The sequence below is a fragment of the Aristolochia californica genome, unplaced genomic scaffold, assembly GCF_029961685.1.
Source record: "Aristolochia californica isolate CCGP_79_NKW_82.1479 unplaced genomic scaffold, dmAriCali1.0.hap1 SCAF_3, whole genome shotgun sequence".
Classification (NCBI taxonomy): Eukaryota; Viridiplantae; Streptophyta; class Magnoliopsida; order Piperales; family Aristolochiaceae; genus Aristolochia; species Aristolochia californica.
In genome coordinates, this window is record NW_027181992.1 from 691,226 (window position 1) to 715,458 (window position 24,233).

The 24,233-nt window shown below is 38.4% G+C and overlaps 4 protein-coding genes and 1 non-coding gene across 7 annotated transcripts; 1 reads left to right on the plus strand and 4 right to left on the minus strand.

The window, feature by feature from the left end:
- Window positions 1–353: 353 nt before the first annotated feature.
- On the minus strand, window positions 354–3,920 carry LOC137958348 (ADP-ribosylation factor). The gene is made up of 7 exons (XM_068805315.1): window positions 3,884–3,920; window positions 3,647–3,802; window positions 2,649–2,719; window positions 2,054–2,173; window positions 1,214–1,332; window positions 677–758; window positions 354–598 (listed from the first exon to the last, which is right to left on the minus strand). Exons 2-7 carry the CDS (start codon window positions 3,792–3,794, stop codon window positions 593–595), a joined length of 546 nt encoding a protein of 181 aa, XP_068661416.1. The 5' UTR covers window positions 3,795–3,802; window positions 3,884–3,920; the 3' UTR covers window positions 354–592.
- A 2,402-nt stretch (window positions 3,921–6,322) lies between these two features.
- LOC137960660 (U2 spliceosomal RNA) lies at window positions 6,323–6,520 on the minus strand. Its single transcript, XR_011114212.1, has one exon. It is a non-coding gene; the product is annotated as a U2 spliceosomal RNA (small nuclear RNA).
- Window positions 6,521–7,821: 1,301 nt separating this feature from the next.
- On the minus strand, window positions 7,822–9,275 carry LOC137959968 (geranylgeranyl diphosphate reductase, chloroplastic-like). Its single transcript, XM_068807405.1, has one exon. The coding sequence runs from the start codon at window positions 9,205–9,207 to the stop codon at window positions 7,873–7,875; it is 1,335 nt and encodes a 444-aa protein (XP_068663506.1). The 5' UTR covers window positions 9,208–9,275; the 3' UTR covers window positions 7,822–7,872.
- A 2,083-nt stretch (window positions 9,276–11,358) lies between these two features.
- Window positions 11,359–16,384, minus strand: LOC137960069 (uncharacterized). Of its 2 annotated transcripts, none has more exons than XM_068807544.1 (3): window positions 15,960–16,384; window positions 12,604–13,020; window positions 11,359–11,815 (listed from the first exon to the last, which is right to left on the minus strand). In XM_068807544.1, the coding sequence occupies exons 1-3, from the start codon at window positions 16,188–16,190 to the stop codon at window positions 11,624–11,626; spliced, it is 840 nt and encodes a 279-aa protein (XP_068663645.1). In that variant the 5' UTR covers window positions 16,191–16,384; the 3' UTR covers window positions 11,359–11,623. The 2 variants fall into 2 exon arrangements, with proteins under 2 accessions (XP_068663645.1, XP_068663644.1); XM_068807543.1 differs by having other exon boundaries at window positions 12,604–13,107; window positions 15,960–16,381.
- A 347-nt stretch (window positions 16,385–16,731) lies between these two features.
- Window positions 16,732–24,225, plus strand: LOC137960169 (probable ADP-ribosylation factor GTPase-activating protein AGD14). 2 transcript variants are annotated; one of them, XM_068807680.1, is made up of 13 exons: window positions 16,732–17,028; window positions 17,280–17,341; window positions 18,697–18,784; window positions 18,857–18,918; window positions 19,001–19,097; window positions 19,775–20,224; window positions 20,319–21,209; window positions 21,363–21,503; window positions 21,718–21,822; window positions 21,948–22,034; window positions 23,069–23,198; window positions 23,275–23,320; window positions 23,615–24,225. In XM_068807680.1, exons 1-13 carry the CDS (start codon window positions 16,933–16,935, stop codon window positions 23,667–23,669), a joined length of 2,310 nt encoding a protein of 769 aa, XP_068663781.1. In that variant the 5' UTR covers window positions 16,732–16,932; the 3' UTR covers window positions 23,670–24,225. The 2 variants fall into 2 exon arrangements, with proteins under 2 accessions (XP_068663781.1, XP_068663783.1); XM_068807682.1 differs by having other exon boundaries at window positions 19,775–20,200.
- The last annotated feature ends 8 nt before the right edge of the window (window positions 24,226–24,233 follow it).

Sequence of the window (24,233 nt, forward strand, 5' to 3'; positions counted from 1 at the left end):
GATCTAAAATAATCCTCCTAGCGAGTTCTGGACCTGCCACCTTGGCAGTGAATGGCGACATTGGTTCTGTCACTTGCTAATATTTCTTGCAAAGGCAATTATAACAATTTTTTATAAGGTGATTATATTAGAATTCATTTCAACTGTTGATGTTAAATTGATTTGAACCTACTATTTTTTCGAACTTTACGCCAACACTGATGCAGATTCCACCTAGGGACGATAATTAAAATCTAATATTCTTTTGCTGCCTTAGAACTACAGATACATGTGACAGATCTTAACCAACATCCTCTCTCATGAGATGTAACCGAAATTGAATAGTCCCACAGTCGAATTAGCAAAAGCCCACAGAACATAAGAAAATATTATAACAATGAAATTCAGTAGTAAACGCAATTACCACGACTCTTAGACTATAAAAAAATTAATAAAACAAACCCAAACAAAGAAGCAAAAATACAGAAAGACCTATGAATAACAGTACTATAACAATCGAAGGTTTAAGTTGGCCGCGAGCAAGTTCCACACAGGTAAAAGACGAATTCGTCCAAATATTGCTACGCTAATCCGCACAGCACCACCAAAATTCTCAAGCCTGAAACAGTACTCAAAAAATTAAAGACAACAAATGATAAGTACACAAAACCAAGGGCAGCAAGCATTTAGACCGTACCTTGTTGGCAATATTGCTGGAGAGCCAGTCCAGCCCCTCATACAATCCTTCACCTGATGTTGCACATGTGCTCTGGATATACCTGCAAACCAGATGCAATTCAATTTAACCGCCTCCATCTCCAATAAAAGAAATCCAGCAAAGAATGTCATGCACAGCGTCCCAAAACTGGTTTTTTTCAAATAATTTTTTTACAAGCCTCTTTTCCATGTCATCGACCGCTATCCTAGCAACCTCATCCAAAATGTTTCAGAATATACCAACTGCATGTCAAAAAAAAAAAAAAAAAAAAAAAGTCCACTAAACGACCTACTATAATGATACAAAGCACCGATCAAAATCAGAATACACAAAGCAGGAAATTTTCTTTTCTTCCTCATTTTAAATTGTTATTTTACTAAAGGCAGATCATGGAACCCCCCTGCCACGAGAACAAAAGCAAAATGCAAAGGAAATGAGGAAAAAACATAAGAATTACACATATAGGGCAGTCAACAACAAAGAAGAGGTCAGTGGCATGCACCGTTAAAGTCTTACCAGTGTCGCTGGCGCAATGAGTTGAGACCAAGCTTGTCAGTGATTTCAGCTGCATTCATTGCATTTGGAAGATCCTGCTTGTTAGCAAAAACTAGCAACACAGCGTCTCGTAGTTCATCCTGCAATAAAATGTATCATTGTAGCTACATTAGAAAATCAAACTGCATCTACGAAACAGACTTCAAGAAGAAGGAACAAATCATATTAACCTTTTTTAAAGACAGAACCCTATTTGCTAATTTACAGAAGTACAAAAAAGATAAATCACTACTGAGATTTTTTTTAAACAGCATAACTGCTTAGACAATGGGCTGAAAAACCACCTATATGCTGACTATACCAAGATGGAAATTTATAGGGAAAAAAAGATAAAGGAAAAACATGATGTAGAAAATAAGGAATCAGTTTACATTTGTAACTGTATTAAGGATAAATATCCTATTAATATACCATCAATACTTGGAACAGAACATAAGAGCATGATCACGATCCCCAAGCTTCCACAAGAAGACATGATCCCATAACTTTTTCCTTGGAAAAATCTCATAACATTTCACAAATTTAATCTCACTGAACTCCTTTTAAAGTTTGTTCTCTAATTCATAAAATCTTCTAAAAACATCTAATATTATCTTGTCATTTCGCTCCAGTAGCCCCATTGCCCGTTTAATGATGTTCTACGGAACAGCAAGTTGACTGCCTTCAGTGCTACAGATCACCAATTCAATCAAAACTCTGAAACCTAACGATGATTAAGTTGCATCCACGTATCCTTTCGTCCTCTTTGTCAACCATATGAACAGTAATTATTTACATTAAACCATTGGTGAAAATAGTTACCTCGTTCAACATTCTATGGAGCTCATCCCTTGCTTCAACCACACGATCTCTGTCATTGCTGTCAACAACAAAAATAAGACCCTGTGTATTCTGGAAATAATGCCTCCATAGTGGCCTGATCTGTTTAGCAATACAGACACAATGCATTAATAAAATACAACAAGAACAACAGAAATTAAATTATTAAACACGAAATGCTAACTCTCAGCTACAACATTACTCAAGAAAAGGTAAGAAGACACAACAAAACCAGAACTACAGCTGTAATCAAATCACTATCACATGTGCCCTGTTTGTACTGAGCATAAAGTTACCAGTCGTTTTCAACCGACAATGAGAAACAAAACAGTAAATAGGAGGAAATAAAGTCAATATAATTCAAACATGAACAGACAGTTTTTTCCAGTTACTTCAAGTGGATGTAAGACATTATAAAATTGAAGCGAACATCACACAAATAACAGGTTGCTTACAATACTCTATAAGTGGTTGAGCAAGCTAAAATCTAGAGCCAATATTAAAAGAGCAGAATTACGAGAAGAGGTACAAAGCAAACAATATGTCATGATCGTGAGGAAAACAGATTATTTCCTACCTTGTCCTGACCACCAACATCCCAGACAGTGAAGCTGATATTCTTGTACTCAACAGTCTCAACATTGAAACCTACACACAAAAAGCTTTATTTAGCACAGTGATGAACAAATTTAAAACTACACGGAAAATGTAAGTTCAGTATTTTTTAATTCAAAAAAAATAGTCACATCTGATCATGAACCACTTTGTCCAAAAAATGTTCTACTTTCGATATCCTGTAAGACACTTTCTACAGACTTATTTGATTAAATGAACGCCCAGCCAAGTCAACGATGCTGCAGCATGTGGTGTTCCGACAAAGCAAAAAAAGAGTCGAATGATTCAAGCTACATCAACGAAGAGTTCTGCTATAGCAAAGTAGAATATGACACTGGAAAATCTTTAAAGATCTCAAACGTGCTGTAACAGCTCAAAAGATCAGCCAAAAGCCAAACAATGTAACAGAACGTAAAGAACCGGTCCTCTTCAACATCAAAATAATAAATTCAAGACGAAAAACTCTTTCGCAAGGCACCAGTGAATCCATTTATGTAAGAACTCTGTAATTAATGAGAAATAGGAAGTACAATTCTGCGAATCCTAGAAGAGAGGGATAATTATCAAATCTACTCCGCAACTGAACAGGAGACGCAGATATGATATCTCCTTTTTCTTTCTTGTCTTTTCCCCTCTAAAACGAACACGGTAAAAAGCTGAGGTAGACATGCATTATGCCAGAGCCCACGCGCAAGAGATGCCTCCTTAGGGAATTGTACAATCACAGATCAGAGAAAAACAATGGACAGTCCCAAATTCGCCACTTTTGGTTGATAGAAATCCAGTCTCACCGCCACGTGAGAAAATAAAAGACGTCTTTCACTTTGAGATCGAAAAACAAAAAATACCTTAGCCGAATCATACAGGCAAACAAATGCTTTCGGAAGCAAACAAAAAAACAGACAGGAATCCGGAGCAATGATTCATAAAAGGAAGAAATTAAAATAAGACGTAACTCACCAATGGTAGGAATTGTGGTGACGATCTCTCCAAGCTTGAGCTTGTAGAGTATCGTGGTTTTACCAGCGGCGTCGAGTCCGACCATGAGGATCCTCATCTCCTTCTTGGCAAAGAGACGACTGAACAGCTTCGTAAACGTGAGCCCCATTTTTGCAGCTGAGGAGCGGCAAATCAAAGATCTGAAAGTAAGAAATCCAGAGATCTAAGAAGAAGCGAGGGGAAGAGAGTTTTTCTTACAAGAGGATCTTCGGAATGCAGATCGGGAGAAACAAAGCTTCGGGAAACGGGGAAAATGGGAGGTTATGTTTGGGTATTTTATACAGAGGAAAGGACATCGGGCGTATCCGTGTACGCGCCAAATCACGTGACCAGAGAGTGGAGAGTAATTACAGAAATTTAATAAAAAACTACAATTAAAATTTAGAATAGCCGCTTAAGTCTCGCTTATTTGTCTTGAAAATTAATATTAAGAGTTATTTTAAATAATATTCTATCGTATCTTTTAATTAAAAATTAATATTAAAAAATCTTGTAAAACCAATTATTTACTTGAAAAACCGTGAGCAAGCCTAGGAAAGAAAATAGAAATAAAAATATATGGGGAGCACAACCTCATCAGAAGTGGCAGAAACCCAGCTTGCTGTATTGGCCATGATTGTTCAACCTGCAAAGCCAAAACTTTTAACAGCAATAAACATGGATTTACTTCTTTCCACGGTCGCATTTAGCCAGAGCAGGAGCAATGCCTGATGAAATTGCAAGCATTGCTTGCACTTATACCTGTTCGAAGGGCTGCTGGCCTCAAAACCTTTCTACTTTCAGAGGAAAGTATAAAGAAGCCAGGTGAAACTAAATTAAAACCTTTGTTAACAAAATTTTAACAAAGAGAAGCAAACATGAGAATCATAAAAGGAGAAAATAACACTTCAGAGGAATAACTAAAGTTTTTTACAGGTAAAATATCTGAAATTTTTAAACCCACCTGTTCCACTGGTATTTTGACAAAATCTGCCTACAGACCATTAGACACAAAATCAACATAATCCAAGAACAGGGACATTTATTATGTACATCTAACAATTTAAAGGCGTTTTAAAATCTAAATATAAAAAGGAAGTATAAACTCAACCGATTCGTGATTGGATTTTAAAATTGCAAATTAATGAATTAAAAACAGAAACCATGTCTCCTCATGAAGAAAAGGGACATCATGTCAAGTGAAGTGATTTTGAGAGCAAAAACCTGTAAAGCCTGATCAACTACTATGTCTATTGCCATCTGTTGGACAACACTGGGATCCTTGAACTCATTAACAAGCATAGAAACGTAGAGACATTGACTTTAAAGGGTCATGAATAATTCTGCACACAATAGATTCAAGGATTTCAGAGTAGTTTCCAAGATAACCAGCTTCAGTACATAAAGACTTGTGAGATGATCACTTCAAAGAAAAAATAAGAGGCAAATAATTAATGTCAAGTCCTCAACAGCAGGTATTTTGAGCAGACGGATGCTCATCTATGCCATATGCTGTCATAGTCTGTTTTTCCATGGGCTCAAATAATATACAAGTGACCTTTTGCCTCTTTTCAAGTTGAAAGACAGCTCTTTGAGGACACCTACAGCATCTAAAAGATCATAGAAAGATTTTCAAAGAGCAGCGAATAAGCTAGCTGATTGCCGAGCACAGTATTGGGTATGCTGGTGAGCTCCTGACGAGATAGCTGTTGGTGATAAAGAGCCCCTGCAGACTCCTTGGTGACTGGCTATACAATACCAACACTGAGCAGCCAATCCTGCATTTCTGGCTTAGAACCCATGTCCTAGTCATTGTCAGCACCAGAATGATCACTTGGTGCCTTGCTCTGCACAAAGCATACTTTATTGAACACTACGTATATGTCTTTCGCAGTTAAAGAAAATCAATTTTTATGCAGAAACACTTAGCTAAGCCCTGAGAGAAATAAACAAACAGTTCAACAAAAAAAATAACATTATACACTCTTCAACCATCAAATACGAGCATCTATATTTCCACAAAGGAACGGAAGGATATTTGCTCAATACTCCATATCTCCTGCTCTTTCCTCAGAATCCCCGATACCCCGGGCAATCCTTACCCCGCCGATCAACCTCGCACCAAAAGCATCCCTCAATTCAGCTCCAGTGGGCGCCTCCGGAGCCGAACTCTCCCAAGACCTCGATCTCAAAACGTCCCAAAGCCGCCCGTAGAACGCTTCCCAGACGTTCTTCTCCCTCAACAATGGTCACGTCGATCGACCTCGATCCGTTGTCAACAATATAACCAGGGGGAACGGATCCGGGAGCTAGGAAACATGGATTTGATTGATTTCTTAGGTGGAGAGAGTTGGACAACAGTTGCAATGGTAATAGCAAGCAAGCTGAGCGAGAGAAGTACTCGATGATGGGGAAATAAGGGTTCTCTTATCATTCGACTTTCCCCAGGAGAGACAGGCGGGCCGCAGTCCTTCAAGTTCATGCTGGCGCTAACCGCTGGCCAGCAGCAGTATGCACTAAGTCACCATGTGGACCGATAAATAGACAAAAGGCTGGTGCAATGACGTTTAACTAGTTAGAGCATTATAAATATTCTCATTCGAGCCTTCACTCGCTTTATTCTGCATGAGAAAATAAAATGTTTAAACAATGAATTGGTTAGGGTGCGCCAGGCCCGTGCAGTAGTGCAACACTCGGGCGACGCTCAAGAGCCCCCGATAGCAAGCTACCGGTAGCGGGCCCTCCCCCACAAGAAATTAATTTAATATCATGTGATCCGATGGACCACGTATCAGATATTAAACTGATAAGAACAGATACTACACTTGATCTTAGCCAAAAGGCCGAGAAAGGTATGATTTGTAAGACGGCTTCCATCTGATTTTATAGGTAGTTTCAGTAGCAAGATCTCTCTCCTCTTCGTATGTGGGATTAAAACACTAGGGCGAAATGTGCAAAGTTTAGGACTTGCGAGTAAGACAAGATGGGCGTTTCCAGGATAATTTACATATATAATAAATCAATTATATTATTTTAATTAAAAATTTAAAGATTACGTGATATTTTTTAAATCAAACCTGATAAAAATGGTATATGGAATACAACGATAATAATTAAAATAATATACAATTATATTTAAATAATCAATAAATTATTCTTATTTATTTATATACCCTAATTTTGTCAACATAATATTTAACTAACTTCACGAAAATAATTTTTTTCTATTTAATCTACACCGAATTACGTTTTATAAAAACAGTTTTTTTTTTTTACTTAAGCCATGAAGTAAAACAAGAAAAAGTTTATAGTGATTATCATAAAAAAGTTTTTACTTAATTACCTACTCATACTCAAGTAAATTATTAAATAAATTGGTTAATAAAATTTGAAAATAAAATGCAAAAAAATCTAAAAAACAATTTAAAAAGAAATATCATTAAACGTATTACTTAAACATACAACTAACTTTAAATAAATATTTTAAATTAAACCTTCTATCATATTACAAGGTAATACTTTTTTACACCCACATTATGGAGAGATTAAATATTAGTAACTTTATCGCCATCTTTATTTTTCTAATTGAGTAATTACAATGTAATCATATTTATATATTTTTTATTTAATAAATGATATGCAAATGAATGGGAAAAATATTTCATATAATTTTTATTATATTTTTTTTATAATATACGATTAAACTAGCAAAAGCGGTAATTGGATAAAATTGCCACCCATGATTATTTGATTTTGGAAAAAACAATTGTAAATTCCATATAATATATTTTTATTAATTTATGTACATTTTCTTTTATTTTTATATGTCTTCAAATATTTAATAGGTTAACAATAAATGTTGGGTCTATAACCCATTTATCAATGGATTTAAGTTGACTGACCCCGTCTCCACCAACAGCCACCTATAGTGGGGGAGGAGCTGAGCTCCGCCGCCTCCCCTGTCTCTTCGGGTGCACGCAGGCAGAGGGAATCCCCCTCCCAGACAAGATGTGCCGAAACCAAATTCAAACGCAAAGCTAAGCTCACAATTCGCAGAGCTAAGGGGATTGGATTCCAAGGTCCAGATTCACGGCTTCAACGTTTATACCCTTGCCATTGTCAGAGGGGAAGCCTTACCAGATTAGGCGCGAAAAAAATGAACTAAACCACTTCTTGTTTCATACAAGCTCGAGAAAGAAAATACAAGTTCAGATTACAAGCTTCCCCATTTCCCTGCTTACAATCTTAGCCTTCAACAAAGTCCCCAGCACATCCCACACCATCTTCACATCCTCCCTCCAATCGCCCGCCGCGAGATTCTTATACAGATAGCTCTGGAACGTCATCCGCTGCACGTACTCGCTCCCGCACATCTCCACCAGCGCTTCCCTCCCCGCGTTGCTCCCGTAAAACACCCTCTGCAACAAGTCCAGAACTCTGAACGTCGCCACATACTCGTCGTCCCATCGCCTCAGGTATTCCCTTTTCAGATCCTCCTCGCAGATCATCTTCTGCCCCTTCTCTGACGCCCTCACTATCGCCTCCCCGCATATCCGCCCCGACTTCGCCGCGAAGTATATCCCCTCGCCCGAGCACTTCGTCACGTATCCGGCCGCGTCCCCCACAAGCGCCACTCGCCCAACCACGCGCCGGGGTCGAGGATGCTCCGGGATCGGGTGCGCCTCTACCTTGATCACCCTTCCCCCCGATATTTTGTCCTTCACTCGTTCGCGGATTCCGGCTTGAAGGTTCTTAATGTTGGCCTTGGCGGAGACGGTGCCGGTGCCCACTGCGACGTGGTCGCATTTCGGAAACACCCAGCCGTAGAAATCCGGCGATATGTCGCCTCCGACGTACATCTCCGCGAGGTCTTGGTAGTGAATCATTTTCTCATCGGGGAGTCTGATTCGCTCCTGGAATGCGATGGCAAAACTGTAACTTCCAGCTCGGATCTCCTTCGCTACTCGTCCGTTAACTCCGTCGGCACCGACCACTGCATCCACCTTCAGCTCCCCCCGCTCGCCACCCGTCAGGTATTGGACGGTGTACGGGTGGTGGGCGCCGGAGGGAATGTCGAGACCGGTTACAAGTCCGGTGATGATCTCGGCGCCTTTGGACTGCGCGCGGTTGCGGAGGAAGGAGTCGAGGACTTCCCGACGGAGCATGGCGATGTACTCGTGTGGCTTGAGGGTTTTGGAACCGAAGTCGACGACTCGGTTGGAAGGCGAGATGATCTTCATGCGAGTGACCCGGCGATCAACGAGTTCCGGAGGGATGGAGAACTCGTCCAGCATGCAAAGAGGGATGGCGCCGCCGCAGGGTTTGGACCCAGCTGGGGAGCGCTCGATAAGGAAGGTCTGCACTCCGCCGGCTGCGAGGGTCTCCGCAGCGGAGGCACCCGCTGGACCGCCGCCAATGACGGCGACTCGGAGAGGTCGGCCGGGAAGATATTGCCCAGACCCTCCGGCGGCGCGGATGGTGAATTTTGGAGAGGGTCTGCGTACGGCGGCAAGGGAGAGGGTCATCTGTGACGAAGCAGCCATTGTGAGGGTTTTCGGGAGGCGTGAGAAACACCCCACTACACTTTCATCAAGCGGACGAGTCTGTGGGAACTGGGAACTGGGAACTGGGAACTGACAAGAGATATGAAGAAAAAATTATTTTTTATTTAGGGGAGGTAACAAGGTAAGAGTGACAGTTGGACATTCAGAGCAATTGTATTTGTACGTGGACGATTAGTTCTGAAGCTTTTTGGTTTTTATGCCAAAAATGGAGATGCAACCAGAAACGCCCCATTTCGCTTTTAATCGTTCTGTAGTAAGCAGAAAGCAGAGAATAAATGAACGAAGAATTTGAAAAATCTGAAGATTGATCAAAACAAATGTGTTAGAAAATACATCCAGGGTACTCTGAATTAAATGTTTACGTAAATAAGATATATATATTCAAGAAGATATAAAAAAAATAAGGTTTGCTAAGTGTATAGGGGTATAATTGTAATTATACTCCAAAACATTTACTTAAGAGATAAGGGGTAGTAATGAACCTCCTCTTGCTCTTCTAAAAATTAGCTCTTCTTCTCTCAAAAGAGCCTTGGATCATTATTGGGAACATTCTATTGTAGTTTTTCATTAATTTGGAATAGGGCGACTTCTTGGAAGGAGGAGTTCTACATGTTTTTTTTATACTGGTTCATTAAAACTAAGTTTTTTTCTCTTTTTTCTCTATCGTAACCTTAGGGTTACTGCTTTTATGAATTACCGAAGGAATCTCTAATTAGGTTTCTATTTGGGTTTGTTGGGGTCTACTTCACCCAACCCATTAGTGGTGCTTGCGTCATCATCCAATTGCAGGCATCGGCCCTTGATGTCAAACATTGTTATGTTTTTGGTTGAGATTGATTCAATTTGTAGACTATTGATTTGTTGAGATGCGTATATCCTAATTATGTGTCCTAACCTTAAATTTGTGAGTGAGGCTCATCTTGGTGATAAAATTTGAAATTGTTTGGAAACGGTAAAATATACCATCATGATTACCTCTAAGAATTTCGATAAGGGCTAATTCTCTTAGTTGGGCCGAGTCTACGAGGGTGTATTTAAATTGTAGAAAGAAGTTGAAGTTTATTAGAAATGACCCTATAGTACCTCCAAATCACGATTGAGAGGCAGCAGATCATGATTAGATTATCAACAGTATTGACTCTACGTTGAGAAATCAGGTGATGAACTTTGAAACAACCAAATCCATGTGTCTATCCTTGGTGTCTTTATATGCACAAAAAATTAACTTCTCTCATGTTTATGGAAACAAAACTATTACAAAGTACTATAATGCATTCATTGGCATATGGCAGAAGGTTTATCCGTTTATTACATATGAAAATGAGTCGAGAAAAAAAAATTCAATTGCTGGTTGCAATTTTTTTGGATAGTTTAAGTGTTGAATTGATGCTATTAAAAGCCTAGCTTTTAGCTCAAATGAAATTTCTATTCTCTCTACCACTTTTAATCGTATTATGAGGGTTGAAAAGATGATTGTACCTAGAGTAGGCGAAGGAGGTAAGATAATGAAAACCACCACTTTTTATGTTTCCGACACTACATCAGCTCCTATAACTTTTTCTAGAGGTAGAGGTAGAGGCCGAGGTACATGAGGTGGTGATGGTAAACCAGACAAGAGGTATATTCATTGTAGCAAAAACAATAATTATTTTGACAAGTGTTGGGTTAAAATTGGGAAGCTAACATAGCCTAATTTTGTAATTCCTGTTAGTGGAAGTGGGAGTTTAGATCCCTCTGTACTAGTTAGAACAGGTGCTCCATATGAGATACAACAATTGATATAATAGCAACAAATTATCCAACACATGACTCAACTCTTTATTGCCTCATCCTAAACATTTATAGTTCATGCTTCCATCCTAATTTCTAGTTCTACTAGTGTTGGCCCAAGTATGGTAACTTATCATATTTAGTCATCACCGCATTGAATTCTTGATTCGGGGACCTTGTCAGGTACATCATCATTGTTTTTCAATTTGAAAGAATATTTGTATATAAAACATGTTAATCTTGCGAATAGTTCTATTATCCTTTTCAAGGAGTAGGCAATGAACGAAGAATTTGAAAAATTTGAAAATGGATCAAAAAGAAATGTTTCATTTTTTATATTTAACAAAAAACAAAGCAACGTCAACTTGTCAACTCATCAATGCAAAAGAAGAAATATCAAAAGTTGCAGTTACAATTTTCAAACTCATCCTAAAGCCCTAAAACACGGACCAAAAGGGGCATTTTTCATGATGGGGTAACAGAGGCCTCAAGAAAGAACTTGCCATTCAGTGGGAACAGTAATACTCATACCATTCTGCTGTTTCAAAATTGAATGTCTGGCTTGAGAAATATTCTAATATGATTAAGCATAATATCAATCGGAGTTGCTCTTTTATGAACCTTCCTAACTGCCGCCCTCCAAATCTGCCAATGAGCTTGTTTCTTCAGCCGGCTTTGCAGGGCCAGGGCCAGCTGACACCTTCACCATTGATGCACGCAAGAGCCGGTCCCCTATTTTGAAACCCTTGCGGTATTCTTCAATTATAACACCCTCTTCATACTGGGTCGATTCTTCCTGCATGATTGCCTCATGAAGCTGCACCCAAAATAACGGTAGCAAGGATCAGAGGGTGTAAGATATATTAAGGTTAGATTCCTGGAGTCTAAGATAATCCCAACTCTTGGAACATTAACTTATTGCCATCATCCAAAGAAAAAAAAAAAGTCTTTTTATATTTTCAAACTTGGATCTAATATCACTGGATATCACTATTGTACACAAGAATAGAATAATGACAACATATTTTACACTATTTAAAGAAAAAGAAACTTCTCAAAGTAAAAAAATAAAGAAATTCTCAAAATTTTACAATGTAATGTGATAAACACTGACTATTAAATGTATGTTAGGAGAAAGAAAATACCCTAATTTGCTAATGAAAAGTAATGTTCCTACATACCGATGTCCCCTACATTCCCAAGAAAACAAAATTTAGCATTACAAACAATGGGCCACACGAGAAATATGAAATGAAACAATCAGTTACTACTTGGATCATCGTATTAAGTACCATCCTGTAGTGAAGGACATTGTTGAAACCACACAAAAACCCTTTAATAACAGCTGGGAACTTCGATTACAAATGCAAAGAAGCTTCAATTGTAAAAAATCTGGAATCAGCAAATTATCTTTGTTTTGGAATAAATAAATCTTTCTTGTTGTTTTTTCTATAATGAAAACATTAAACATCTGATGGTGCAAAGAGCAGTAAGAAGATGAAAAAAAGTGTAGCAGACTCTACGGATATATTTTTCATAGTGGGACAGACTCTATAACAAAACAAAATTTAAAACTGAAAAACATCAGGGAAAAGAAAAACGCACCAATGGATCAAATGGCTTCCCAACTGTCTCCACAGCTTCAACATGAACTGAGTTGAGAATCTCAACAAACTGTTTATAAATGCTTTGATAACTGTCATTAATTTTACTTTCACCCTCTGTCTCTGCCTTGATCTGAGCCTTAGCTCTTTCAAAATTGTCAAGTACTGACAACAAACTCTCCAGCACTTCCCCTTGCACATTTTCTACTAAAGAAAGCCTTTCTCTTTCTGTCCTTTTCCTGAAGTTATCAAAATCTGCACTGATCCTGAGAATGCGATCTCTTTCAATAGATAATTCTGCAGATTGAATTGCAGCTTTGTCTAAAAGAGATTTCTTCTCATTTTCTACTGAAAGAAGGAAGGCCTCCACCTCGGCAAGTTTGGATGTATCACCACTTTGCAACGCTTCTTTATACGACTGCAGGGATGTCATCACAACTGAGGGGCATTCAGTATCCACAATTCCACCATTGTTCATCTCATTTACAACTTCATCACAGGAGTCCTAAAAATTTTAAAAAGAAAAAAATCTCAGGCATAATCTGTAGAAGTAGTGACTACGCTCCATAAAAGTGCTGCAGCTTATGTTGTTGACAAACTCGTGTACCCAGTAAGACATGATGATCATAATGGTGCTTCAGGAAATTATCCCGTGGATCACCACCTACCATCCAGGCAATAAATCCAGTGGATCATCACTCTAATAGCATATGAATAACTTCAATCTCATACTCAAAGAATGGGTGATTAGGATTTTGCCAAAGATATTGTTAGATCCATATATGGACAGACTTAAAATTATTCCATGCATTTCATTAGGACAAGAAGCACAAGAAGATAGGAAAAAAAAATTAAGCATGTCATAGGAGAAATTGTCTTAATTGTTACTTTTCTTTCCAGTAAACGAATGATGATAGCCAGGGATGATAAACAAATACGCACAATTGTTTAACACAAATACATAAAGGTTACCTGATCAAACAATAAAGGTACATTGCATGTACATAGCTAAAAAAATGTGGAAACTTAAATGGGAGAACTTTATACTCTTAAGCTAAGACAATGTGACAGGTGGATACTATACAACTGGTAGCTTGTTCAGCTGAGGCTAAATGCCAATTAGAGCTCACATAGCAAGAAAAGAAACTTATTTGATTTCCATTCCAAAAAAGGCAGATCAATGATGAATATAAAAAATAGAGGATCCACTTTCTTGTCCAAATCCAATTTCCGGCTAACCAACTGTATATGACAGAACTTTTTCATTCGAATATGCTCATATCCAAAAGAAATTGAGATTATTGTAACCACCTTTTCTCCACCAAATTGGACCCTTCAGAATAACTCTTGCACATCTAGAATTACATTGTATACAGCAGAAGAACTTCAACCGGTGTATCCTGACATTAGATTGGATGATAGAACCCCCACTTGTCCAAAAAACTACAAGCGATGAGCAATTTTGACAGAAAACAGTAAAATCTGAAAAGTCTTGTAGCATTGTCAAGCTAGACCCACTACTATGATTGACATCTTCCTAGTGATAGAATCTTCTTTAAAACAATACTAGTTATGGCAATCAACCAACTAATGGTTTTGACTTATGGAAACTTTGAAATAATCCAGAAAAAAAGTAAACCTAGTAGCTAAGAAAAACAAACAGACAGATCTTGATAGAAGTCTGAGATCTTGAATTCAAAGGTAAGGAGATCGAATTGCTTTATGAATTGAATACGCCTAAACAAAACGAAATTAGTTATTCTGCAGATACAAGAGGTGGAAAAATCACAATAGACCAGCTTCGCAAAAAATATATCGGCCAATAAATATCTACAGCAATGTGGTAAAGTCTTCCTTCTCAGTTTTTAATGAATAAAAGAATGAGGAACAGTTTGGCTCAATAGCTAGATAAGAGATAGCCTCTTGTATGCATGTTCCCTGTTCACATAAACATTAAGAGGAAAGCAAGAGCTCCCCCTCCCCTTCTTTTGTTAGACGAGATGATTTCCTCTACTTTGTTTGAGAAGGCTTTAAGAACATTCACATCAATAAAAAAGCTATTATTCAAATATTTTTCTGTTTAAGACAGTAACTGAAAATTTTCATACTTAATTCCAACATGTGCAGCAACACCAACACCATTATATAGTCCAATTTGCATCTTATGGCTTTTAATATTCAATCAGAAGCAAACAGTAAAATACTGTCATGGCATCTTTTCAACCATCCCAACCTAGTTTTTCTTTATTTTGCTCTTTACGAATACTAAAAGTTTGCAGTTTTGATAAGGATGCAAAATTTCAAATTTCAACCAGACATTGCTGGATTTATTATTAGTTCCTTTTGTCTAATAAGGCAAGTTGTTCATAATAACAACCAAGCTGAAGTAACACTGGGCATGGATTTCATCTACCCAATTCTGATAGCTAAGTAAAAACATGTCCAAACACAATTCCACTGAATGAACAATTTTTAACACAGTGCTCATTCAGGCATACGGTTTGAGATAAGCAGTTTTCAGTAACAAATCATTCTTCGAGACCCACCCAGCTAAAAGCGTATCAATAGTCTGAAGAATTTTATTCAAGATACCAACTACTTCCTGTGAGAGCATCGCTATGGGAACAAAACTGCAACTAATTCAAGCGGCCTGGAGACAGTTGATTAATCTGGTTATGCCCCCACAGAATCGAAACAAAGAAAAAAAAATTAAAAAAGAAAAAAAAAAACTTTCAATGCAGCAAGGAGAAAAGATTTTGAAGGGTTTCATGGCCAAACAGAATGTAGCAGCCATTTCATGAGGCCATGGAAGTCTCACCTTCAGTCTCGTGATGGAGTGTTTAATTTTAAATTCTTAATCAATCCATGAATGAGTAAGATAGTTTTTCTGAGAAAAAAATATGTAATTTCTTTGGTCTGGAGCCTTTGAAGCACGTTTCTATCTTAAATGTACTGCCATTTATCACCATAGAAGGGAGAAAACCAATTTAGAACATAAATCAGCGCGGGAAAAAAAAAATAGCGTCAGTTCCCAAGTAAAACAAGACGAGCAGAGAAAGTCCCTGCTGTTAGTCCAAAGGAGAAAAAAAAAAAGAAAAAAAAAAGAAAGACCACATGCAAACATGCTAAGGTAAAAAAAAAAAAACAACCTAGTCAGAGCAACTTTACCAGATACAAACGCCACGGCACCCCTACAACCTACAGCTTCAAATGAAGTCACTAGAATCCAATTAACCCGCAGGGTGTTTCGTCAAAAAAACCACTAAGCAGCTTCTTTGCAATGATTTCCAGCTCGAATACAACACTACCAAATAGACATACAGAAGAGTATAAAAATGTCCAAGGTAACAACAATACCTCTGATGTTGCTTCCTCAATTTCAACCGTCTGCGCAGTTTCTTCTTGCGCAGCGAATGACAGAAATGCAGGAAATTGAAAAGGTTTCTTTGGGAACCAAGTAAATTTTGTTTGAATGGATTTCTGGCGCTTTGGTTGCAACGATACAATTAAACGCTTTGGGACGTCTGAGGAAGTGAAGACGTGAGGAGAGAGGAGAAGAGTTGGTGACCTTAAGATAGAGGAGGCCATTTGGGGGCTGCACAGGGAGGGAGGGAGAATAAAACCTCAGAGAGAAGATGGGAAAAAATTGGAAACTTCTTGAATATGCATTCTGCTCGCGATGGTAAACAAGAGCGGTGGACGAGCAGGGACAGGGAGATAGATATCTCAGGACACACAAGGAGAGTGCACTCACATGAGAGGCGCGTAAGAAATTATCTGCCTAGACTCGCATCGTAATGAACGGGCCATGCCAGTTTATGGAGCTCTTGTTATGATTTATGGACGTACCACATCAACTATATGAACAGTAATTGACCAAGAAACAAAGAACAACTGAGGGGTATTTTTGTAATTCTGGGCTGCTTGCACTGATAGAGGTTTTAGACATTATCTGAGAAAGACGGGGTATTTTCGTAACTTGTGACCTTCTCACTGTTGGCAGTCCCGTTACCAGCTTACTAATATAACGTCACGAAAGGGCGCCCCCTGCAAAGTAAATTATATATTTACAAAGGACGCTTTTCGTCCTCGTTCAGGGAACTCTGTTCTTTACTTAGCATATATAAAGGCCCTCAAAATTGAGCTGTCTCAGTTCGAATCTCTCTCGTTTCTCTCCTACTATGGAGCCCCCCAAAACCCTAGATTGTGAAGTTGATCCTAGATTCGCGTAAAGTCGTCTAGATTACAGGAGAGCTTCTTCATTTCGCTATTTTAGGGTTCAGAAGTTGAAATCTATTTTTGGTAGTCAACTCTTCGTCTTCGACGAAAAATGAGTAGTAGAAAGGAGGAAGAGCGAAATGAAAAAATCATACGGGGTCTCATGAAGCTTCCTCCCAATCGGAGATGTATAAACTGTGATAGCATCGTAAGTGTCTTATCCTGTAGCTCAGTCCTCACCTTATAATTTCTCTCCAATTTTTTGAGGAAATTTGCGGTACTGTTTACGTTGTACTATGGTCGTTTTGCTCTTTGATATTGTTTTTTTAATCTATAATTAACGAAAAATTTTTTGTTGATTTGATTTTATCGGGTCCGCCTTTCTGTTTCCTTTCTACTGCTGTTGTCATTTTTTTCCTGATCTTTCTTGACAGAATTTTCTATTTTTCTTTTGGGCAGGGACCTCAGTATGTTTGTACAAATTTCTGGACTTTTATCTGCATTGCTTGCAGCGGGATACAGTATGTATTTCCTTCTATATATGGTTGCATTGGTGTCTTTAAGCCTGAAATTTACGTTTAGTTTGACATACTTAAATCCTCAAAAAACAAAGAAAAGAAATTGACGTGCTTTAGGTGTAGGATCGTAATACTGTTATATTTGTGGTACTTTTTTTTTTGTGTGTAAATCCACTTTTGAGGCACAATTGCAACTTAATATTCATCTCTACTGTGGAATCCGTAGCTGTCTTCAAGTGCATAATAAGTAGCCTTTTCGATAGATCTTTTTGCCTGGCCTCTGACTGTATTGGTGTTAGCAAGTTTCCATATATTGCTATAAATGATCAGTGTCTGTGGAAAATCTTCTGAAGTTATACTTGTTAATGTATATACATTGGGTGACAAAGCTATGCTCTGACATTTTGGCTCTTTTGATGTGTGATTGTTGACATGGCAGTGGACGATTCAGAATTGAAAAGACTTATTGGAAACAAATTTCTAAATCGTGGGCTAGTGCCTCCTTATGGTGTATAGAAAAGTGTTTAGAACTTCTATCTAGGATCTGATTAGCTGCACCTCTTGAAATTCTTGGAACTGCACTAGCTGGGTGAGATAAAAGAAAAACAGTTGGAAAATGTAATTTCCACTCCTATAAAAAGTGCACTCGTTCTGATTCATGTGATGCTCAAGATTTGATACATCTCAAATTTCTCCTTCTTTCTTTTCGTTCCATTTCCTTTCTCCTTTCCTCTTCTAGCACTCATGTTATCATTTCTGCGAGTGACAGGCAGTATAGCTTCTGAAGGAGTGCAGATCTCTTGTTAATTCAACTAGGCTATTGGCTTTCTTAGTTGGGTTCATGAACCTCTGAGTATTTTAATTAGTTATAATATGGTTTTAAACAGTAGGATTTTAGCTCATGAATTCTGATGATAATAAGTGACTAGCACATTTCAGGACTGCATGCCAGTTGGTTTTCCAACTGGAGAGCTGTCTTTCAGTTTCTCTCAGTGAATTTTCTTAACTTTCTTCTTCATCATCTGTTTCAGAGTGGAAAACTTGGGGTGGTTATTATTTGCCTGCACTTTGGCATTAGTCTTCTAACTTGTATTCTCTCTCTCTCTCTCTCTCTCTCTACCTTTGTCTTTTATTTTATTTTATATTAATATGTAATATTTAAATTCAAAAAATAAGTTATATTTTTAAATTCTACATAAAAACATGAATGAAGCATATGGAACTCGCTTATTTGTTCGAAGGTTTAATTTTATCTTACCAGAAGAAGGTGTCTTGTGATTGTGGCTGATTCTATATGTCAGTACTGTTAAACTTTTGAGTTTCTTAATTTCATGTATTTTTATTGGCATTTCCTACAGTCGTGAGTTCACTCATCGTGTGAAGTCTGTGTCCATGGCAAAATTTACAACTCAAGAAGTTGAAGCCCTTCAAAAAGGTGGTAATCAGGTAAGTAGTACAGTTTATCTCTAGTTGCTGGTGTCTGGACAACTCAAGAAGAAATCTTTTCTTTCTTGTCAGCGTGCGAGGGAAATTTATCTGAAGAACTGGGATTTACAGCGGCAAAGGTTGCCAAATAGCAGGTGAAATTTGTTGTGTTTATTGCTGCAGGTTTTAGTGTATTGTCAAATATTGGGTGCTAAGTACTCTCATTTCCTTTTGTAGCAATCCGGATCGTATGAGGGAGTTCATAAAGAGTGTGTATTTGGACAAGAAATATGCTGGAGGAAATGCTTCTGAGAAACCACCAAGAGATGTGCAGGCAATCTTCTGTAACTGTCCTATGCATATTTAGAGATCTGGAATATATTCCTGTTGCATCCTGTTGCCTTCATTGCTGGGGTATTGCTAGTATAGAAAAGGTTATGACATGTTTGAGTTAGTGGGATCTACCATATGGAGGACCCTCCAACTTTAGTGGGCTACAGTTAAAAAGTCAATCTAAGGTGAAGGCTAGACATCTGATCATGTTATGCTTATGTGTGAAAAGAGAAGTGCCTGATATTCTAATGCATCAGATGAATATTCAATTGCTACATGTGGATGTTTGTACTGTGACCTATCTATGGTGGGAGGATGGTGGATCCTTAGCTTATTTACATGTCAAGCATGTGATGTTATGCATAAGAGAACGACGCATGGCAATTGGTGTGTGCCTATATTCTTGACTTCATTATAACGTTTGCCCTTTTTTTAAATAATACAAGAGCTCTTACAATCAAAGAAGATAAAAATAAGATGCAGTCATAGAGGGCCAACATGAAATATGATGGTGGGTTAAATAAAAATGTGAACCAAAGGGATAGAAGGAAATGTCTGAAATCTTCTTCATTGGGTGATTGATGTTCTCACTAGATTTACTCTGCTTTATTTATCCCAGAATCTGTTTTAAAATTGATATTTGGCCAAGTGCGTTAATGTGGATGTTTGCATAAACAGAACCACAGGAACAATGAAGAAGAACACAGGAGGGCCAGCTCCTATCACTCCTATTCCCAAAGCCCACCTTATGAGCACCAGTATGAAGAACGTCGGTATGGGAGACAAGCTGTTATGCTGACTAGAAAACCTGGTTCAGATAGAGGACACTATGATGGCAAGATATCTAGCTTTATCCACAGTTCAGGGCATTCATTGGAGCAAATGTACGAGGACAGATTTGCAAATGAGGGATCTGGTGCACAAGCTTCTGATTACTCTGTTTCTAGTGCTGGGGATCCTTTCAGATCAGGTGCACAATCACCTAGTTCTCTGAAGGATATCAGAATTAGCAGCCCACCAGTGCATGCAGGAAAGGAAATCTTAAGTGATGATGCTGGCCGCCTACATATAAGTTCCTATTCTGAGGCAAACACTAAGAGAGATGTAGGTGGGATCCCACGACCGCAGGTTGAGTTACTATTCTGGTCTCAGACCATTTATGCTTTACATCCCTAGGTGAACAAAATAAATCATTAACAACTTATTTTTCCTTTTTCTTCAGAGAACTGCATCTGCAGGAAGCTTTGGGTCCTTTGACAGCAACTCCATATCTTTCAAATCTGTTCATTCGTTCGGCTTTGCTGATGTGGTGTTGGAACCAGAGCAGTCAGTTGGATCTGTCCAATCATCTGCATCTGTTGGTGCCCCTCATCAGGGCCATCTTAACTCAGTCACCAAATACCCCATAGAAACTTTAATAAACCCTCCTTTAGATTTATTTTCAGACAACATTAATCAGCCTCCATCAGTTGTGAAAACACCGGAAATATCTTTGCAGCCACCTATAGAACTCTTTGCTGACTTCAATGATAAGCCCCTAATGAATTTACACTCCTTTGCAAACTCTTTGGCTTCACCTATAGATTTGTTTGCCAGCACTACCCATGAAACTGCATCTGTCATGCAGCAACCTACAACATCTTCAGCTTCGCCAGTAGAGTTGTTTGCAAGCACCACCCAACTGTTTCCATCCTTCCAGAACCAGCAGATGTCCTCGGGTGCACCTCTAGATTTATTCGCTGGTGACCAGGTATCTTCATCTGGGGAGCAACACCCTTCTACATCTTCAGCTCCACCTGTAGATTTATTTGCTGAGGTCAACCAGCAACCATCATCATGGACACCCTTGGAGCAAAAACAACCTTCAGTTCCCTTCACAGAAAGTGAAGGGTGGGCCACATTTGATTTGCCTCAGCTTTCCAAGTTGCCCCCTGAAACCAAGCAGGATTCCCCTCTTAATTCTGGTGGAGTGGTCAAGGAAAAGTTGGAGATCTTTTCATCAACTGGTGAGAGTAGGCAGTGGTCGTCCATAAATAGTTCAACATCTCATGAGTCTCTTGCCTATGGGGCGGCTAATATTGTCCAGCCATCTACTGCTCCTAACAGCTCCCAGGTGCTTACTTTTCTCTTTAACTTCTTTTACTCGTATCTGTGGTTTTCTTAGATTCATATTTATTATATGCTGTTATAGAACTAAAGTTAGAAAAAATGGTGCTGTATACAGTGTTTTAACTATCTCTTCATTTGTAATTTCTCTTCTGAACAGTCATGGAATGCTTTTGATGATTCCACTGGAAACTTTCCTCAAACTTTGTTTGAGAATCTTGGTCCGAAGGTTGAAACACAAGTTGCAGAGCAAAAGTCTTGTACAAATACTGAACATTGTGATAACTCCGAAAATTCCCAGGTGCTACTTTTTTACATTCTGTGTTGCTTTATATCGAGTCTTGTTGTTTATTCTTTGTTTGTTATCTGTGTTCTTTCCTTTCCTTGTATGCTTCGACTTTTCTGATTTCTCTCTCCTTTTCTCTTAATTAATTTCATTCTCATTTTTTGCAAAAAAAAAAAAAAAAAAAAGAAGCCTTATGCTTTGCATCCTAATTGTTTTGAGTCTGTTGCAGCACCTAATCAAGGAGGGTCTTCAACGATTAGTTATGGAAGATAGAAACACTGTTCTGAATGTGCAGTTTGACATTGTTGCCTCCGGATCATTCTTTCCTGCAATGGTACTTCTATTCCCTGCGTTAAGCTAGCCTTATTTTTTATGATTAGTTGCCAGTCATACATCATACTTTTTCACTCTCTCTCTATCTCTCTTAAAAGACAAAACTGACTTGTTTTGGTCTTCCAGGAAGGAAGTGATTCACATAGTCATCATCAGAAGTCCACAAATCCATTTGATTTACCCTATGATTCTGAATTAGAGCCAAGTGGTGAGGTATGTTTTAACCATTTTGCCCTTTTAAATTAGGAAATTTATTTTATGAGGATGGCGTTTCTACCATGAAAGTTGTTCTAGTGAGATATTTTTTAAAGTAAAAATTGTCTCTTTTGTTCATCTCTTGTATCTATTATGAAAGTGGGGCAAATTGAATACAAGGAGAGTGAAAAAGAGTTTGAGTTCCCCTTTAGTCGAATTCTTTGATTAACTTCTTGTTCACTGTACATCTTAACCTGTATAGACAAAGTCATACACCAAATTTACATGGCAAGCATCTTGCTTTTGATGCCTTAGTATCTAAACAAGAGCTTAAGTTGGTTGTTGATAAATATGGTGTTAAAAATTGAGCCTTTCACCAGAAATACAGAAGATTGAGGTGGATCACTGATCTGATGATGTTCTATTATGTGTGCTGCAGATGTATGGAATGTGTAGTTTGTGGTTTGTGGTTTGTGATGGGTATAACTGTAGTTTTAGATTCCTGTAACACCGTATTTTATGTTAGGAACAGAATTTCTGGTCTTCCTCTGACATTTGCATGATTGTAGTTTTATCATTGTGTTGTTGTTGTGTTTTTTAGATGTTTTTCAGGAGTTAGTTGATTTGTGAAAAACTTTCTGAGAGATTTTTTCGACAAAGAAATGCTAGATTGATTGTGGTTGGGTTTGTTGATGGAGGTGTGATTGCTCCATTGGACTAGAGGGTATGTTCTACTATGGGCGCTACAGGAGTCATGTTTGGCTTGTTAGGTTGGGTTCCTGTGAACTGGAATTAGATCCAGACTTTGTATGCATTTGGTTTGTGAACTAATTGGATCTAACAAAATGTGTACCATATGATCTTGTTAGCAGACATTATCAGCCGGTATCACCAAACATATTTTGTTGAAAGCTGTGAAATTTCTTCATTTTGTAGTGTGTAGGCCCCTATTCGTTCTCTACATGCTGGAAACATATAAACCCATCCAATTGCAGCAGTACTTTTAATGTAAGGTTCTTGTCATACTAATTCGTGGAAGTTGCCTTCTGTAGTTCTTGGACATGACATCATTGCAAGCAACATTGCCAGATCCATCAATACAAACTGCTTTTCTTGGTAGTGTCACTCACCCATGGTTCCCTCAGAATCCAGTGGCTTCATACATACCTACTGTACGGCAAGGTAAGTTTCAGAAGTGTTATTTGGCTCACAGATCTTCTTGTTTTCATCATAGCTGATTATTTGCATGAAATTTCAGGAAGCTTGGTTTACATGCCTGGACAAGAACCTGGCCCTCAGCTTCCGTAAGTCACTCTTTATTTCTTCTTCAGGGGTGGGCATAGCATTTCATGCACCGATGCCCAAAGTCTAATGGACATTATGCATCATGTAATGTTTGTTACAGCCTCTGTAGTATCCAATTAAGCTCGAGGGTATTATGTAACATCTCCGTCCTAATCAGGAACGTGATACACCCACTACTGATCTGTTTTTTTGGCCTGTGTGAATCATTATTTTTTCTTTCCATCGCTCTTTCTCTCTCTATTGTGAACATTTTTGGTCTGAAGTATATAAATTGGCCATCTATGAATTTGCAGGAATCTCTCTTCACGAGGCCCTGTTGCATCTCTTGGTGGGAACCCTTTCGCATAGGAATTGACAAATAGCTGTGGTCTTGTATATGCTGGTGAAAATGTCAATTTGTTAATAGACCATTCATCCCTGAAGGTTAGGGTTGTATATTGGCCCCGTCAAAAGGAATCCTTCTGCATGAAATGAGGTTGAAAAAGGATCACGATCACGGCTACCCATAACATTTGGGATTCGGGCTTGGAAGTTCCATTCCTCTGTATGCATTGTGCAATGAATGTTTGTTGTATAATGTTTCCATATTGCTTGGCTCATTTAATTTTTGAGTGATTGAAGGAGGATTTGACCCCGAAGATGTGAACTTTAGCTGCAATCTGGGGTTGAATGAGGCTGGATCAGAATGTTATACCAATTGGGAAGGTCTGTGTTCTCAACCTATCGCGGGCAATAGAGTTTCATGCGGGGTACGTGTTTATAGATAACTCAAGTGAACAAAAGTGCTGTATCATTCATATATTATTGCAAGATCGTTTCGTGTAATTGCAATTGAATGCTACTCAAACGAACAAGGCCTTTCATCTCAAGCTGCCATCCCATTTTGTAAGGCTATTTTCTGGTTCACACTGG

Excerpts from the sequence above, each read along its gene's own strand:
- LOC137958348 (XM_068805315.1), bottom strand. The coding sequence starts at position 3,794 with ATGGGGCTCACGTTTACGAAGCTGTTCAGTCGTCTCTTTGCCAAGAAG. Across the intron at positions 2,720-3,646 it reads CACCACAATTCCTACCATTG|GTTTCAATGTTGAGACTGTT; the intron begins GTGAGTTACGTC and ends TTTTGTGTGTAG. Across the intron at positions 1,333-2,053 it reads TCCATAGAATGTTGAACGAG|GATGAACTACGAGACGCTGT; the intron begins GTAACTATTTTC and ends ATTTTATTGCAG.
- LOC137959968 (XM_068807405.1), bottom strand. The coding sequence starts at position 9,207 with ATGGCTGCTTCGTCACAGATGACCCTCTCCCTTGCCGCCGTACGCAGA.
- LOC137960069 (XM_068807543.1), bottom strand. The coding sequence starts at position 16,190 with ATGGCCTCCTCTATCTTAAGGTCACCAACTCTTCTCCTCTCTCCTCAC. Across the intron at positions 13,108-15,959 it reads TTGAGGAAGCAACATCAGAG|GACTCCTGTGATGAAGTTGT; the intron begins GTATTGTTGTTA and ends TAAAATTTTTAG. Across the intron at positions 11,816-12,603 it reads GGAAGCCATTTGATCCATTG|CTTCATGAGGCAATCATGCA; the intron begins GTGCGTTTTTCT and ends TTTTGGGTGCAG.
- LOC137960169 (XM_068807680.1), top strand. The coding sequence starts at position 16,933 with ATGAGTAGTAGAAAGGAGGAAGAGCGAAATGAAAAAATCATACGGGGT. Across the intron at positions 22,035-23,068 it reads AATTAGAGCCAAGTGGTGAG|TTCTTGGACATGACATCATT; the intron begins GTATGTTTTAAC and ends TGCCTTCTGTAG. Across the intron at positions 23,321-23,614 it reads GAACCTGGCCCTCAGCTTCC|GAATCTCTCTTCACGAGGCC; the intron begins GTAAGTCACTCT and ends ATGAATTTGCAG.